Source organism: Mus musculus, chromosome 13 (assembly GCF_000001635.26).
Source record: "Mus musculus strain C57BL/6J chromosome 13, GRCm38.p6 C57BL/6J".
Taxonomy (NCBI): Eukaryota; Metazoa; Chordata; class Mammalia; order Rodentia; family Muridae; genus Mus; species Mus musculus.
Genome location: NC_000079.6, coordinates 54,678,527 through 54,694,275, shown reverse-complemented (window position 1 = coordinate 54,694,275; position 15,749 = coordinate 54,678,527). Strand labels below are relative to the sequence as shown.

Here is a 15,749-nt window from a genome sequence, read left to right as displayed (position 1 = left end):
GATGGTACAGCCCGACGGGACCATTGTGCGCCTCAGGGGGAGATGACGTTCAGCTCCATGGGTTTCGCCCGTGTTGAGGGGGCGTGTCCAGATTCCCCGTTCCCGGCTTCCCCCGCTCCGCGGTGGTGAGGCCCGCCCCGCCCATTGCGCACATCCCGCGGGGAGTTCACTGAGGGGGCGTGCCCGGAAGCCCCGCCCGAGCTCTCCCCCTGACAGCGCTGGCTCGGTCCGGCCGGCCCATTGCACGCTGTGAGGCGGGGCGGACCATTCGGCTGGGGCGCGTCGTCCCTGCGGTCCCCGGAAGGTAGTGTGCCCAGACGCTCCGCCCTTTCCCCCCCCCCCACGATGGTGCGGCCCGACCAGCCCATAGCGAGCACTGGGGATGGGGGAGGCGACGAGCGGGGTCGTCGCCACTGAGAGGTTCCATTGCGGGCGCAGGGGGAGGGCCGCGGCCGGCGGCTTGCGAGCCGCAGCCGGAGCCGGACCGGGCTGCCCCGGGAGCAACGCGCCGCTGCCTATTCGGGGTGGAGCCCAGCCGTGGCCCCAGGTAACGACCGGGCGCGGGCTGCTGTGGACGCGGCGGGAGGTGCGGGAGCTTCGGTGAGGCCTCGCCGGCCCTAGTCGTCACCTGGGCCGGTCTCTCGGTCCAAGTGCTAGGGCGCCGAGCTGGACGAGTTCCTGTGAGCTCTGCGCTCGGATGGTGGGACTCCAACGAGGATCCTGTGCCCTGTGGCCCCGTGAGGGTGTCCCTACCATTTCACCCCTTGGCAGCCAGAGTGGCTGGAGGTCCAGGGAACAGAACAGCACTAACACAGGGCCATCACTGCATTCGCGATGTCCGAACCCCGAGGGGGTCGGGTAGGTTTGCATTTTGCCCAGTCGCAAAGCTTTTGCTGTCTGAGCCCCAGCTTGAGTGAAGCCGGTGCTGGGGACCAGGGAAGAAAAGAATTGGGGGGTGATACGTAAAACACAAGGAAGTGGGTTATTCGGGCCTTATAGGCACTGCACTCCTGCAGGCCCCAGTTTTCTTCTCAGTGGTCTAGTGCTTTCATATCCGACTGCAGACTGAGCGATCCCAGTGGTGAGGTGCATGCGGTGTAGGGGTGAATGAGAAAAAAGCCCCACCTCCCACCCCCCGGCATACACACAAGGTTCACACATCCCACTGCAGACACAGAACTAGGGAGTCACACCGGTACACGGCCATCTGCATATCCAATGAAAGCCATGTAGGTACAGGGTACTCTCATCCAGTGCTACCCCTGGACAAACAGCCTCTGGGAGGTTAGGGAAGACTTCAAGGTCACAGAGCCCCTGAGAGCCAAGGCTGCCTACGTGTAACCATTAGTGCAGTCTTAGTAACATTCAGCAGGTGAACGGTACCTCAGTTATTAGTGTTGTCATTGCCCCATTTTACAGATGAGAGCTTGAGGTGTGAGGGAAGATAACCAACCCAGCGTCTCAAAGCTGAACTCAGATTGGTTGCTCTCATGAGCACAAGACCCAGAACCTATCTGCACGTACCCACACTCTCTGCTCCTGGCCCATCTGCACAAATGGTCGAGTATATGGAGAGGCAAAGCTTTCGATTCATCCTTGCCCAAAGCAGAGAGGATGTAGAACAGAGCCTTTTTAACACTCTCCCTGGTGTCTGAGGCTCTCTCCAATCTGATGCTTGGTAGTATTTTGAGAGGTCTGAGTCCCAAGGTATGTGCTGTGTGTCCCAATGTCCCGGTTGCAAGGCTACTGTGTCCCACCTCTATGGAGGAAGATCTGAGGAGCCAAGGGAGAAGGAACCAAATACTTCCTGACTCAGAGAAGGGAGGGAGCCAGTTTTCAGGCTCTGATGGTAGGCAGGAACCCTGGCTGGGCAGGGCCCCTCTAGGAAAAGAGTGCTGGCACCTTCTTCCTGCCTCAGCCTGCTGCAGTCCTGCTCCTGTGCAGATGAGGCCTGCAGGAGGAGGCTGGAATGCCGCAGCAAGTGTTTTGCACTTGGGTCCTGCTGAGCCTGAGCTCCCCTTCATCTGTGTCTTCTCAAACCACTTACTAGGCCCTCTGCTTCTCTGTGGTCTTTTCGCCTGAGGGACATGTGTGCTTTTGATGTTTGCACAGAGATGTATATAGGCTGTCACCTCAGTGGTCTCTTCTGTGAATGAAGTGGGGCAAACACTAGTATCTAACACTTAGTTCATTGTGAGATGATCAAGGTATGCAACCTGAGGACAGTGTACCAAACCTCTTAGCACTTGCAGGAACAGAGGCAGCTCCCCAGTGTGTACTTTCTGCAGTTCACTGGGCTACCCTTCTGGGTTCTGTGGTGAGGGCAGTTACTTCCTCTTTGTGAGTAAACAGTACCTGCCACTTGGGGGGATGGGCTGTCATAAGCACACAGTAGGTATAAGGGCCACACCTCACAGGGAATGGGTTGTGATGAGGAAGTGGCACCCAGATACCAAAAGCATAGGATTTTAAAGAGTAGTCTAGATTTCTGGCTTCTGTTGAAAACTTAGGAAACTTGGTAAAAATTCTCCTCCCTTCTGCCCATAAAATTTTTGCATGTGGCCAGGAAAGATCTTCAGATTTGGAGGAGGTGGTCTTGGCATCTGTTTTGGGGCAGAGATTGCCTGAGGGTTTCCAAGACCAGTCCCAGGGAGATCAACAAGAGGGCCCTGTATGAGAAAAGATGAAGGGTAGCCAGGTAGGGACAACCTAGAGTCTTTGGGTATTTGTGGCACAGAGGGAACCAGGTCCCAGATGAGTCTGGACCCTGCTAGGAACTGCAGGATGACCACATGAAGAAGATAGCCCCATCTGTTGAGATGCAGCGTTACTATGGGTCTTTGGGTCTGGGAAGCCAAAACAAACCTAACAGGACAGAAAAGGTACAAGGGAGATATCTGGCTTAGTCTAGAGCTTGACTAAGAATCTGCCAGAGGGGGGTATGTGGTATTGAAGACATATTAGACAGAGGAAATTATACACAGGCCAGGCATGTGCTTAAAAGCCCATAACTGAACTGTGAATGGAGGGTGAGTGTGTGTTTTGTTAGTGCACATGTGTGCTGATATGTGGTGGCCGGTGGTCAACCCTGGATGTCATTCCTTAGTCAGTGTCCATCCTTTTCAAAGATGAGTGTGTAGTTAACCAGTTAGTCTAGGTTGGCTGGCCACCAGTCTCCACATTTATTTTTGTGTGTGTTTTGGGCATTGAACTCAGGCCCTCAAGCTGTGTCCAGAGGGTGGTTTTCTGGGAAAAGAAATTAGTAATATGCTTGGGTAAGTCACTTCACTTCTGTGGTTCTCAGATCCTCACCCATAAAGTGGGTTAGCCCTGTGATGCCACATTTCTAGCAGAGGCTGATGTCAGTGCACTTAGAAGGCGAACCCCTTCAGCCAGGAGATTATTGAGGGAGACAGTGACTGAGGCAGGGTTTTGTGTGATTAGTTCACACAGTGAAGGTCTGGGTCCTATCAGCCCTTGTAAAAGGGGAGGTGGGAGTGGAACGATGAAGGAAGGAGGAACTGATCTGTAGACCAGGAAAGGCTCTTCCAACAGAAGGGGCCAGGCTCAGCTGGCAGAAGGAATACCAACATGGTGCAGGAAGGGCTTAGAAGAGGTGAGCCCAGAAGATTGGCAGGGTGAGCATATTAGAGGCACCTCAGGGCCAGTGCACACTTGGTGGCAGTGAGGAGCCCCTGCAGGCTCCTCCTGAAGCAGCAGCAGGCAGGCAGATTTAAGTGTCTTTGAACATGGGCAGGATTTCTAGGTGCTTGTAATTGGTGGACATGAGGTTGAAGGGAACGGGAGAATTGATAAGGGGCCAACAAAGAACATCATTGTGCGTGTCCAAGTTCATGCGCATTCGTGGGAAATAGAGTGCCATCCCAAGTATCGCCTGTGCCACTACGTCATTACCTTGATGTCCTGTTGCTCAGAGATCTCCGCACATTGCCCCTGTACCACCTTGCCTTCAGCATGTTGGCTGCGTATCATCAGTGCAGTTAGTTGGCTAAAGGGTGTTCTGAGCCAAAGGGTGGACCCCCCCCTCCCAGTTTTCTTCTAGATTCTTCCATTGGCTACTTTCCATGAGAAGAGATTTTCATTGTAAGAGAAAAGTTTTTATGTCATAAAATTGGGCTTAAAGGACTGGAGAGGTAGTTCAGCAGTTAAGAGCACTTGCTGCTTTTCCAGAGGACCAGGGTTCGATTCCAAGCATCTATATCAGTTGATTTAAGCTGTCTTTAACTCTAGTTCTCAGGGGTCCAATGATATATTCTGGCCCTTACAAGCATTGCCTGTGAGTTGTACAAACATATAGGCAGACACACCCTCATACATATACATAAAATGATAAAGTCCTTTAAAAATAAGCCTAAGATATATTGTTTTATAGGTTTTGGCAATTTTATTCAGTGGGTTGTACTGTCTAGAATTTGTATTTTGAGACAAGATTCCTGTGTAGCCCTAGCTGTCCAGTCTGTAGATCAGGGTGGCCTCTAACTCAGAGGCCACCTGCCTTTCCCAGTTTCTGGGATTAAAGGCATCGGCCACTACACCCAGTTTTGTCTAGAATTTTTTGTTTGTTTGTTTTTTGAGACAGGGTTTCTGTGTATAGCCCTGGCTGTCCTGGAACTCAATTTGTAGACCAGGCTGGCCTCAGAAATCCATCTGCCTCTGCCTCCGAAGTACTGGGATTAAGGGTGTGCACCACCACGCCCGGCTAGAATTTTTTTGAATAGAATTTTATGTGTATTGGTGTTTTGCCTGCATGTATGTCTGTGTGAGGGTGTCAGATTCCTTGGAGCTACAGACAGTTGTAAACTGCCCTGTGGGTGCTGGGAAATGAACCCTGGTTCTCTGGAATAGTAACTAGTGCTCTTAATCGCTGAGCCATCTCTCCAGCCCTCTGTCTAGAATTTTTAAAAGCAAATACACAGTTACCAAATTAAAAAAATTTAAACTAGGAGTGGTGGTATAATGCCTGTAATCTCAGCACTTGGGAAGAGGATCAAGAGTTGAGGCTGCCTGAGATAGAGGAGATTATGTTTATAAGCACACAAAAACAATAGTAATACAAAGAAAAATTTAAAAATCTGCCCTCCTTGCTGGGCAGTGGTGGCATAATCCCAGCACTTGGGAGGCAGAGGCAGGTGGATTTCTGAGGCCAGCCAGGGCTATACAGAGAAACCCTGTCTCAAAAAACAAATCTGCCCTCCTGAACAGGTGCACCCTAATGAGAATTCCTGTGTCTTTTCCCAAATCACTTCCCACTGTATGCTGATACAATATTCAGTTGAAATTGATAATATTGTTACACCTTGTTAGTAAATTGGTTTGTTTTTTAAATATTTGGGATTATGGGATGCATCCACAAAGTACAGAGTGTCACCCATCTGTAGCCACAGAGGTTTAACAAATGTTGCCATTTTCTACTGACATCCTGTTCTGGGTTGGTGGACTCTGTAGTAGTCCAGTTACTACAGACCGGCCTAGTAGACATGAGTGCTTTAGGTAATGGTGATGTTCTGCTTATATAATCGATGCAGACACACCATACCCCACTTTGTATGTTTGCCTGGCCGGGGGGGGGGGGGGCATCCTAAGGGGACACCGACGTCTGCCCCCTCTCTCGCCTCAGCTGTGTTACTATCTGGGTGTGTGATATTTTTGTTGCTTGTATTTTGAAGACAAGGTCTCTGTAGCTATGTAGACCAGGCTGTTCTCGAACTATTGATCCGCCGGTCCTGGAGGAGTGACTCTTCTTTCCGGTACAGTGGCTTGCTTGTCCTGATCCCTAGGCTCTCAGTCGTTGAGAAGCTTAGAGAACTAAACTGCAGAAACCTCCCTGGGCCTGGTTCAGGAGATCCCAACTCTTCCCACTTCAGCTGAACTAGAGCCTCTCCACCCCTTTTCCCGGGCCGCGCTAGGGGCGGGGTGCCGAGATGTTTCTGTGACGTCAGCACGCGCAAGACCAATCCCCCTACCCAGGAGACGTTAAATCATTTGCATGGCTCCTCAGTCATTGGTCTCTTCAGCCCTGGGTTGTCCCAGCTGTTTAAAGGCGCCGTCTAACGGAACAGAAAGCGAGCGAGTAGAGAGGCGAGGTGAGCTATGAGGTCATCGCAGGCCTGCCGGGCTTGTGGTGACGTCATCTCCGGGAAGTGTGCTTGCCGAGCTAAGAGCGGTCCTCTCACCTCGGCTGCGTGAGAGGCTGCGTGCCCCACAGAGGCCGCGGCCCTAAGAAGGTAACCTTGACCTGTTAGTGCGTGCCACGGTCCCCGTACCTGGGCTCGCACCGCTCATCACCTGCGACTCGGCCTTGTGGGCTTTGAAGTATGAGGTGGGGGCGAAGAGGCTTTTTTAGCCAGCCTTTCAAGATGGCGACCCGCTAGTCACGTGCCGCCCGCAGGACGCGATTGGCCGACGCGCGGCGCGGGGCGGGGCCTGCGGGGCGGGGCCTGCGGGGCGGGGCGGGTGTCCGCTCTTGCCGCTACTGTTTGCTTGCGCGTCCTGGCGCGCCCCCGCGAGCCGCCTCCCGCGCTGCGCGCCCCCGCCGATCCGAATGTTGTGAATCAAAACGTGGGGCTGGTTCCATCCGGCCGCCGCGGACAGTTCTTAAAGGGCCAGCCCGCCGGAGAGCACAGCTGCGTCCTGCGCCGCCCTTCTCTCGGGCCCGGGCTGGGGAGGCGGAAGACAGAGCAGGCTCGCGAAGGAGCGGGCGCTTCACCGTCCGCACCCCGCATCGCGAACAAAGGAGCCCGCGTGTGGTCGGACGGCTGCCGGTGAGTCGGGCCGGGCCTCTTAACTTCGGACCCGCACCCCGGAACTACGGCTCCCTCGGGGACGCGTTGTTTGCCGGCCTCGTAGGCGTCGATCCCGGGCTGAGGGAGTGGTGGGAGACGGCGGCGGGGCCCCCGGGCCAGGTGCTGCCTGCGGCTACCTAGTCCGGGCCGCTCTTCTGCCTTGCAGAGCGCTGCGGTGGAGGGGAAGGAGCCAACCCCTCCCCCTGCAGCCGCCACTTCCTTTGTTGTTGCTTTTGTCTCACGCCGAGCACATGGTCCGGGATCCTCGGCTCTTAAAGTCACAGCGCTCTAGCCCCAGCGGTGCTGCCTGCCTTTTCCCCTCAGTGTTCCTCCGAGTGCGGCATTACGGAGTAAGGGGAACAACGGAGGCCCCTCCTGAGACAGGTGTACGAGCTTCGGTCCCATCCCCAAGGAGGGGTAGCTTTGGAAAACTGCTGGAGCCCCACGGCCTGCTTTGGGGAGGAGCCTTATCCTCTGGGACTTTGTTTTCCTTCCCCATAATGTGAACACCTAGTTTCTTGTCTGTGGCTTTTTTAGGGGCGCCCTGGGGAGATTTCAGTCTCTATTGTTAATAAGGCTTAGCCGAAACTAAAGGGGTTCTTTAACCAAGGTCACCCAGGGAGTCTAAGCTGGCCAAGGTGTGGTGGTTCCGCCCTAAATCGCCTCCTCGGCCTTTGTGGGAGTTGGGAAGCTCCTACTTAGAGGGAGGTACGGCGAGCATGTAGGGTAGGGGAACTTGTATTCCCACCTAAGCCTGCTCGTCTGCTAGAGGGAGTGAATCTTTCTGCAAACCGACCCTATTCGACTCTACTCAAGGGTTAGAATGTGTGCTTGGGACTCTGTACTTGGCTGGCGGGGTTGTGGACCCATGGGGACAAGAGATAGACTTAGGGGAGTTTACACAAACTTTATGGATAGAGAGCAGTACAGTGAAGAGAGGTGTGGGAAAGCAGTGGTGCTGGTTGACCTTGAGTGTGTTGATTGGTCCAGCTCAGTCACTCTTGCGTCTCTGGGACACTACTCACGCATAAAGATACTACATCTCACACGTGGCTCCTGAAGTACTCTGTAGTTTTCCCTCCGACCACTGTCATTGAGACTACTGGGGCTTTGGGTCTAGGGAACCAGCCAGGAGGACCAATTGTGTTCCCCGTGGTCTAGAACAAGTCCTTGGGGTTTCAGTAACTGAAATGGGTGTGTCCCCTCTTTACCACTTTAGTTTCTGGCAGGAGTTAAAGAACCACCTTTCTGTTCCTCAGGTACACTGCTGGACACCATGCTCGTGCCTCCTTTAGCGCTTAGGGACTTGTGTCTACCTAGGGTAGGGGTGCAGGAGGAGGCCAACCATTCACACCACAGCTGGCCTTCACTTAAGGCTGCCTCTTCTCTTCCCTTTAAAGTAGCCTTTGATGGGTCCCTGAGAGATCGTTCTTAGGTTCCCATTTTTACAGAGGAGGAATCTGAAGTTCAAGGAGAGGAAGTGATGGGCCTAAGACCCTGGCAAGAAGTTGGGGGTGATGCTGTTACCTTTGGCTCCATTGCTTCCCACTAGATGTCCTTCTGTCTGCTGGGTTGGGATAGGCCAGGCATCTTGTTTCAGGTATTTGAGTTTTCCCTGACCTGGAATCTCAAAAGTGGGGGCCTATGTGTCAGGGTATCTTGGAGAGAAGGCCCATTTTCTGACTGAGGAGGGAGAGCAAATGCAGTTGGGTTGTGTGTGTGTGTGTGTGTGTGTCCATCCATCCATCCATTCCTGTATGCTTTAGCCTCATTTCAGAGACTAAGATTTGGGGGGAGTGATTATAACCTCCCATTGTTTACTCTGACAACACCCTGTCATTGAGGCTTCTTCAGTTGAATCCCACTCCTGCTGAGTGCCTGAGCCGGTCAGTAACAGCAGTGAATCCAGCTGGTATACCCCAGGTCTGTGGCTGAGGCCAGGCACTGTTGGGGAATGTGGAGGAAGCATTCTTCCCTGCAGACTTGGAGAATTGGGGCCCAAACTTGGCGAGTCCTGGGTAGAGGAAATGGTTCTGACCTTTGCAGGACCAGCTGAGGTGCTTAACTGGAACTGCCCTCCCTTGCTGTGTCAGCAGGGGGCAGCATTTGAAACTGGACATCAGATGACCATAGGTTTGTTGGCTGAGAAAGAGTGAAAAGACCACCTTGTGGCACAAGGCTGGCTAGTCCAGTGTGATACACTCTTCAGTGTTGCAGGGCCTGATGGGTTTCAGCGTGTTCCTTGCCAAGGCTTCATCCTGACTGAGTTAGTTGCAGAAGCCTGAGGTTGGACCTGCTCTGGGGTTACAAGACATGGGTGTGTACCAGGCCGTGCATGCTGCCAGCTGAAAGCTTCTTCCTAGTCTCTGTGGAGCCTTGAGATACCCTCCTCTGTGAGCACCAGGCTGTAGAGACAGGCTTGAAGCCACCCATTTCCTAGCTTTGACATGTGGAACCTGGGACAGTGAGTCTGTTCTCCCAAGCCTGCTAAAAGCTTTCCTTAGTTGTGGGGTCACACCCGAGTGGGCACTGGAGGGGAGGGCTCGGGAGAGAGAACAAGTTCCAAGGCTGGGAAGCAGGTCAGACTATCTTACCTAGCACTTATCTAGAGGGGAGTTGAGTCCCAGGTCTCTCTGGAGTTCCTCTTCAGCCAGCCACATGAAAGGGGAGCCTAAAGCTCCCCAAAAGTCCCAGCTGCCTGGGGCTCAAGATTTAGCCTTTGTCATGAGGCAGAGGAGGAGCTTACTCCAGCCTGAGCCTCCTCAGGCCAGCTGGCCCTGAAGCATACTGGTCTGGCCTCTGAATTTTTCATATTCTAAGGAGATTTGACCCCATTTCACAGAATAGGAAACTAAGACTAGCTTGTCAGTGTTGGACCCCTGGCTTCAGAGGACCTGTCCAGGTTTTGTTGGTTTCCCAGGTACTAATTATACAAGCAACTGTCTTTTTCTATTCCCCCACATCTTTCTCTAATTACCTCCTAGGGTTGTGAGCCCCGGCACAGCCCCTCCACCTCCCTGCCCTCCTGATGAGACCATGGACTTTGGCAGTGACTAAGTGGCCACCTTCTGCCCCTGTGGGTCACTGGCGAGTCTCTACAAGGCTTAGCAGCAGTCCAGGCCAGCTCTGGGGAAGGTAGGAAGAAGTCTCTATCTCTTAATTCAAGGGCAGCCAGCTTGGCTTGGGTTCAAGGGCAGAGGGGTGGGCCCCAGGGCCCTGAGCTACTTGGCTTCCTAGTGTGGGTCATTACCCTGGCTTCTCTCCATGAATTATAAATGAGTGGTGCCCCTCTATCCTGTTGGGGCTCCTCTGTGTGGTACAGCCTTGGCCACGAGGGGCCCCTGGTCAGCCCACCTGCCCAGGATGAGCGCTTACCCTCCCAGCAGCTGCTGCCCAGACCATCAAACCTCTCTGTAGAGGAGCACCGAGCCTCAGCTCCTGCCGGCAGGAGCCCCCGAATGCTGCACCCAGCCACCCAGCAGAGCCCGTTCATGGTTGATCTCCACGAACAAGTAAGTACAACTACCTCACCCCCTGCCCCCCAACTTATTTCTACCAAACTAGTCTAAGGAGTAGAGGCAGCAGAAATGAGTGTTTTGCCATACTTAGCATATGTTATCCCATGATGTGGATGGAGAAATTGGGTTCCAGAAAGGGGAAGGGTCTTCCCCAGGTTTCCTCCCTCCAGTTCTCTGCTGCTCTCTCCACAGGTGCACCAGGGACCTGTCCCTCTGTCCTACACGGTCACCACAGTGACAACCCAAGGCTTCCCTTTGCCTACAAGCCAACACATCCCTGGCTGCAGTGCCCAGCAGCTCCCAGCATGCTCCGTGATGTTCAGTGGGCAGCACTACCCCCTCTGCTGCCTCCCACCTCCGGTGAGTGAATGACTTCTTCCACCCAGGTACAAGCCACACTGTCCATTCCAGCAGATGTAGTCACAGGCACCCTTGGGAACTGAACCAGATGCTTGGGCAGTATACTAACTTGGCCGCCTGCCCTGGCCCCTTCCAGAGCAACATGTGCCTGTGGGCTTCCACCCAGGTGCAAGGCAGTTTGGAGTTGAGGGACTATCTGTACCAAAGAGCCTGCTGCATGCAGTGGCAGTGGCAGTGGCAGTGGCAGAGATGCTGCAGTGGTGGTGGGACTGAGCTGCTGGAGGCCCAGGGCTAGGCATGCATAGGAACCTGTAGCTGGAAGGTGGTCCCTGGCCTGCGTGGCAAGCATAGGCCCAGCTTCTCTACCTCTCTCAGCAGCTGATCCAGGCGTGCACCATGCAGCAGCTCCCTGGGCCCTACCACACCTACCCCCACCTCATCTCCAGTGACCACTACATCCTTCACCCACCACCGCCAGCCCCACCGCCCCAGCCTACCCACATGGCACCGCTTGGGCAGTTTGTGTCCCTGCAGACCCAGCACCCACGTATGGTAAGTGTGGGAACTGGAGGGGGAGGGGAGTGCAGAGTAGGAAGACCTGAGCTTGTTATAACCAGCTGGCTGACTGGCCTTTCCTCACTTAGCCCCTGCAGCGGCTGGATAACGAGATGGACCTTCGAGGAGACCAGCACCCCTTGGGTAGCTTCACTTACTCCACCTCTGCCACTGGCCCAGCCTTGTCGCCCTCAGTGCCCCTTCACTACCTACCCCATGATCCACTGCACCAGGAGCTGTCCTTTGGTGTGGTGAGTGGCCGTCCCTATCTGAAGCCAAGCTTGGGCAGTGGGCAGGTGGGCCTGCCAGTTGACCTGCGCTTGGTTCCCTGTGTGCAGCCATATTCCCACATGATGCCACGAAGACTGAGCACACAGAGATACCGCCTGCAACAGCCGCTGCCACCACCCCCACCGCCGCCGCCACCATCTTACTACCCAAGCTTCCTACCCTACTTCCTGTAAGTGCCAGCATAACTGCCCTAGTGCCATTAGGCCTTGTTCTCTGGGGGCCTCCACAGTTCTGGTAGCCCCAGATCCTGAGTATGAACTGTGTACATGGAGGAGTGAGGGTCACTTTGTTCTGCCTCCACTGACCTGCATTCTGGGCCTCCCTCCCTGTCTAGTTCAATGCTGCCAATGTCACCGACCACCGTGGGCCCCACCATCAGCTTGGACCTGGACGTGGATGACGTAGAGATGGAGAACTATGAGGTCTGTGGAGCCCGGGCTGGGCTGGGCCAGGAAGGGGTGAGGTGGTAAACCTATAACCTCAGGCGCTGCTGACCTCCCTTGCCTGGTTGTAGGCTCTCCTGAACCTGGCTGAGCGGCTGGGAGACGCCAAGCCCCGGGGCCTCACCAAAGCAGACATCGAACAACTGCCGTCGTATCGCTTTAACCCTGACAGCCATCAGTCTGAGCAGACTCTGTGAGTGTCACCCTGGAAGCCCAGGGAGGGCCCTCCGCTGCCTCAGCTGTCACTGTGCTGACACTGTGCCCCTCCTCAGGTGTGTGGTCTGCTTCAGTGACTTCGAGGTGCGGCAACTGCTCCGAGTCCTCCCCTGCAACCACGAGTTCCATGCCAAGTGTGTTGACAAGTGGTTGAAGGTAAGGTGGCCTGAGCCGGCTCCTGGGTGTCTCTAGGGGCAGGAGTGGAGATTTTCTCCAAGTCAGATAGGTGGGGGAGGGGAGGTCACGCAATGGGGTCTGATGTGTGGGTGTTCTCCCAGGCCAACCGGACCTGTCCCATTTGCCGGGCGGATGCCTCCGAGGTGCCCAGGGAGGCCGAGTGAGGCTCCACAGCCACCCACGAGATCCCTGCCCAAAGCTCCGGAATTGGGTGGGGGGGAGCAGGGCGTGGCCCGGGGAGGACTGTGAGGGCGGGGCCAGGCCTGTCAGCGTTCCCACCTGCCACTCCAGAGCTGGTGCCAGGGTCAGTCTGGAGAAGCCCCTGCAATAAGCCCCTGCATTGCCAAGCTCCAAAGACTCCTTCCCCAGTCTGCCTGCCTGCCTGCCTGCCCGCCACGGAGCTGCCTGAGTTTCCCCAACTCAGTCTGCTTCTTATCTGCCCCTGGGTCCTTCTTCCTGCTGGCTCTGGGAGGCAGGAGTCCATTCCCCAAGTGTGGTGGCTGGTGTGATTTCCCCAGACCCCAGACGGACAAAGGAATAGCCACCCTGGGTCAACTGGTCTCCTGTACTGAAATGACGTGTCCTTCCCTGCCCTAGTGGGGTTGCCAGGTGTGTGGGCAGGGAGTAGCCAGAGACCATTTCCTGAGTTCTCCTGTTTGGTTCCAGACAGACATAGGCAGTCAGCTCTGCCTCCACTGCTGTGTGGTGTGGGTCTGACTCCCCAGGACCCTTACCCCAGGCACAGCGTTCCAGCCCACCCCCAGGCTGGAGAGTATCCCAGCCAGGCTCCATGAGCAAATGGGCCAGGGCTCCAAGCTGGATACATTGTGTTCTGCAGTAGCCTCGAGCGATCTGGGCATGTTCTTGTGTTCCTGGTGGCTGCCCCTCCACCAGTGACAGTGTCAGACCCATGCTCGATCCTCCCCCTCTGTCTTTTTGCATGAATGTGAGGAACAGCAGTTTTTGTTTATTCATTTGGCCCAAAATTGCGTGTAGGGGGTGTGGATATTTAAGAGGTGTTTAGTTTTTTATTATCTTGTTTTCTCTTTGGTTTAATAGGAGTGGGGGCATAGGGACCAACCGGGACCAAATGCCCAGGGGGCAGAGTAGGGTCCGGTTCTGCCACACCAGGCCTCCACATGAGTGTGTGCGGCTGGAACTTTATCTGGGTGGCTGGAAGTCACAGGGCGGAGTTTGGGGGGGTCTGTGCTCAGCTGATAACTGCCATGCACTGTACTGCACATGTCCCTAGAGCCTACCGGGACCGTCTGCTTTTCAGGGCATCTCCTCTCCAGCCAGGGCCTGTGTCCCACCTGCCTGGGTGAGTCTCCTAGCAATCCTGTGAGGACAGGGGTCAGGGAGGACATGAACCTCCACCTCAGGGGGCCCCTCCCGGCCTGATTCCTGCCCTCCAAGGTCTGGAGGAGGCTGTGTTCCTTACCCTCCTTTCAGGTCCCACTCCTTTCCTTTCCTACCGCCAACTGGGGTTGCTGCGCTGCCTGGAGTGAACGAACCGCGTGTGGGGCCGGCACATCCTAGCAGGCAGCCATTGGCGCCTGCTGCCTCAGGGATGCTCCAACCACCCTCGTTCTCACCGCAGCCCTGCCCCCACCCCAGCCTGCCAGGCCCCATTGGCCTGGTCCCACCCCACAAGAACCCAAAGTCTTACTGTATATAACTCCAGGTGATGTTTCTATATTTATAGCAGTGTTGAAAATCCACGTGTTTTACACAGAGAACCACCTTCTCCAACCCCCATCCCTTCCTCACCCCAAAAAAGGTTTTCAAACCCTTGTGGTTCCTGGGGCAGCAGAATTGGCTCATGGACTGTGTCGGCTGCAGTGATGATTCCAGCAAGCAGCTACTAGGGGGAAATACACCTTTTTTGTTTGTTTGTTTTTAATCATTTAAAAAAGATTTATGAAACAATTACTTAGGATGTTTGTGATTTGCCGACCTTGCTGTAGATGCCATGTTACCAATGATTTCCTGTGGTGGGGGCTTGGCATTGTTTACTCTTTATTTACCAACTTCTGGCCTAGGCATGACAGTGGGCACCTTCCCCCAGCACTGCTGGGCCCAGCGCCTGTGTTCTGTGTTAGAAAAGTTTTATATATATATATCTAACTAAACACACACACACATATATATATATATATAAACACATGTGATTTGGGGGCCCTGTTCCTTGCACATCTTACAGTTACCTCATTTTTCCCATGTATGTATTTGAGAAAATGCTAATATATAGAGACAAATGGTTCTTAAAGCTTAAATGTGTGGTTTTTTCCATCCCATTGGACTCACATTGGTTTGTAGCATTTAACATAACTAGTATGTTGTATTATATATGTGTATACTGATTGAAATTTTTAACAGATTTGTACTTTTTTTAAAATGAAAGTTGCTAGTTCTGCTTGACCAAGTAGTGCAATCATTATTTTTTTTAATATTGTTGCTGATTTCAGAGGGATATTCACTAATAAATGTATGATGTATACGAGTGCTGCCCAAGCTGCCTCTGGCTGCTCTCTGTGTTCTTTCCATGAGAAGTGGGGAATGGGGACGTGGAGACTGGTCATGCTCAGTGGGGTGGCAAGCCATGAACTGACCAGAAACACCTGCCTTGAGTGGAAATGGGTTGTGTTGGCAAGTTACAAGATTCCATCGAACAAATGTGAGGAGGACACCTGGTCATCCGAACTTCTAGGTTGTTCTTGGCATTTTGAGGTGATCTCATGTAGCCCAGGCCTCAGATTCAAATCTGTAGTTGAGGATGAACCGTCTTCTGTCTCCAAAGTGCTGGAGTTAGAGGCACGTCCCCTCACACAGGCCATAACACTGAACTTCTGAGGGAGTGGGCTGTGTGCAGCTCAATGGTGGGGTGTGCTACCCTAGCTCATGCCAAGCACTGGGCCTCATCCCCAACATAATGGGTCAAGGTGCAGTCCAACTGCGTTTCTCCAAAAGGGGAAACCTCGAGAACTCCATTAGACATTGGACAACTCTGGGTTCAGCAGCATGATTGGCCAGGCCACAACCTGAGGTAGACCTGTGCACTCCATGCCTCTGTTCCCTGCCCCAGTGGGGCTTCATTTATCTCCATGGTGGCATTGGGTACAGGGCTTCAGGAGTGAGCATGCCAAACAGCACGATTCTGCAGAGCAGTACCTTGTGTGATGCCACTAACCAGAGCTCTGGTCAAGTGCTTTTCATGGAGTCTGAATCATTGAGAGAGAGAGTGTGTGTGTGTGTATGTGTGTATGTGTAGGCAGAATCAGCTGAGGTGTTTTAGAAGTGAGGAAGTCCACTAGGCAGTATCATGGGATAAGGGCTCTGATAGTCTAACTGGGCCTTGCTCGGACCTATGCTGTAAATCTCTAGAG

At 53.9% G+C, this 15,749-nt stretch overlaps 1 protein-coding gene across 29 annotated transcripts; it reads left to right on the top strand.

The window, feature by feature from the left end:
* The first annotated feature begins 199 nt into the window (after positions 1-199).
* Rnf44 (ring finger protein 44) lies at positions 200-14,877 on the top strand. Of its 29 annotated transcripts, none has more exons than XM_030247093.1 (11): positions 200-304; positions 9,788-9,938; positions 10,187-10,315; positions 10,514-10,681; positions 11,057-11,233; positions 11,326-11,487; positions 11,575-11,696; positions 11,862-11,949; positions 12,042-12,163; positions 12,243-12,342; positions 12,465-14,877. In XM_030247093.1, the coding sequence occupies exons 3-11, from the start codon at positions 10,262-10,264 to the stop codon at positions 12,525-12,527; spliced, it is 1,056 nt and encodes a 351-aa protein (XP_030102953.1). In that variant the 5' UTR covers positions 200-304; positions 9,788-9,938; positions 10,187-10,261; the 3' UTR covers positions 12,528-14,877. The 29 variants fall into 29 exon arrangements, 27 of the variants coding, with proteins under 27 accessions (XP_030102953.1, XP_030102950.1, XP_030102957.1 ...); XM_030247090.1 differs by having other exon boundaries at positions 204-304; positions 10,190-10,315; XM_030247097.1 differs by having other exon boundaries at positions 215-304; positions 10,190-10,315; positions 11,060-11,233.
* Positions 14,878-15,749: the final 872 nt, after the last annotated feature.

Bases quoted from the DNA above. Each gene is read 5' to 3' on its own strand.
- Rnf44 (XM_006517019.4), top strand. From the start codon at position 9,832: ATGAGACCATGGACTTTGGCAGTGACTAAGTGGCCACCTTCTGCCCCT. The intron at 11,234-11,325 runs GTAAGTGTGGGA...TTCCTCACTTAG, and splicing joins AGACCCAGCACCCACGTATG to CCCCTGCAGCGGCTGGATAA. The intron at 11,488-11,574 runs GTGAGTGGCCGT...CCCTGTGTGCAG, and splicing joins AGGAGCTGTCCTTTGGTGTG to CCATATTCCCACATGATGCC.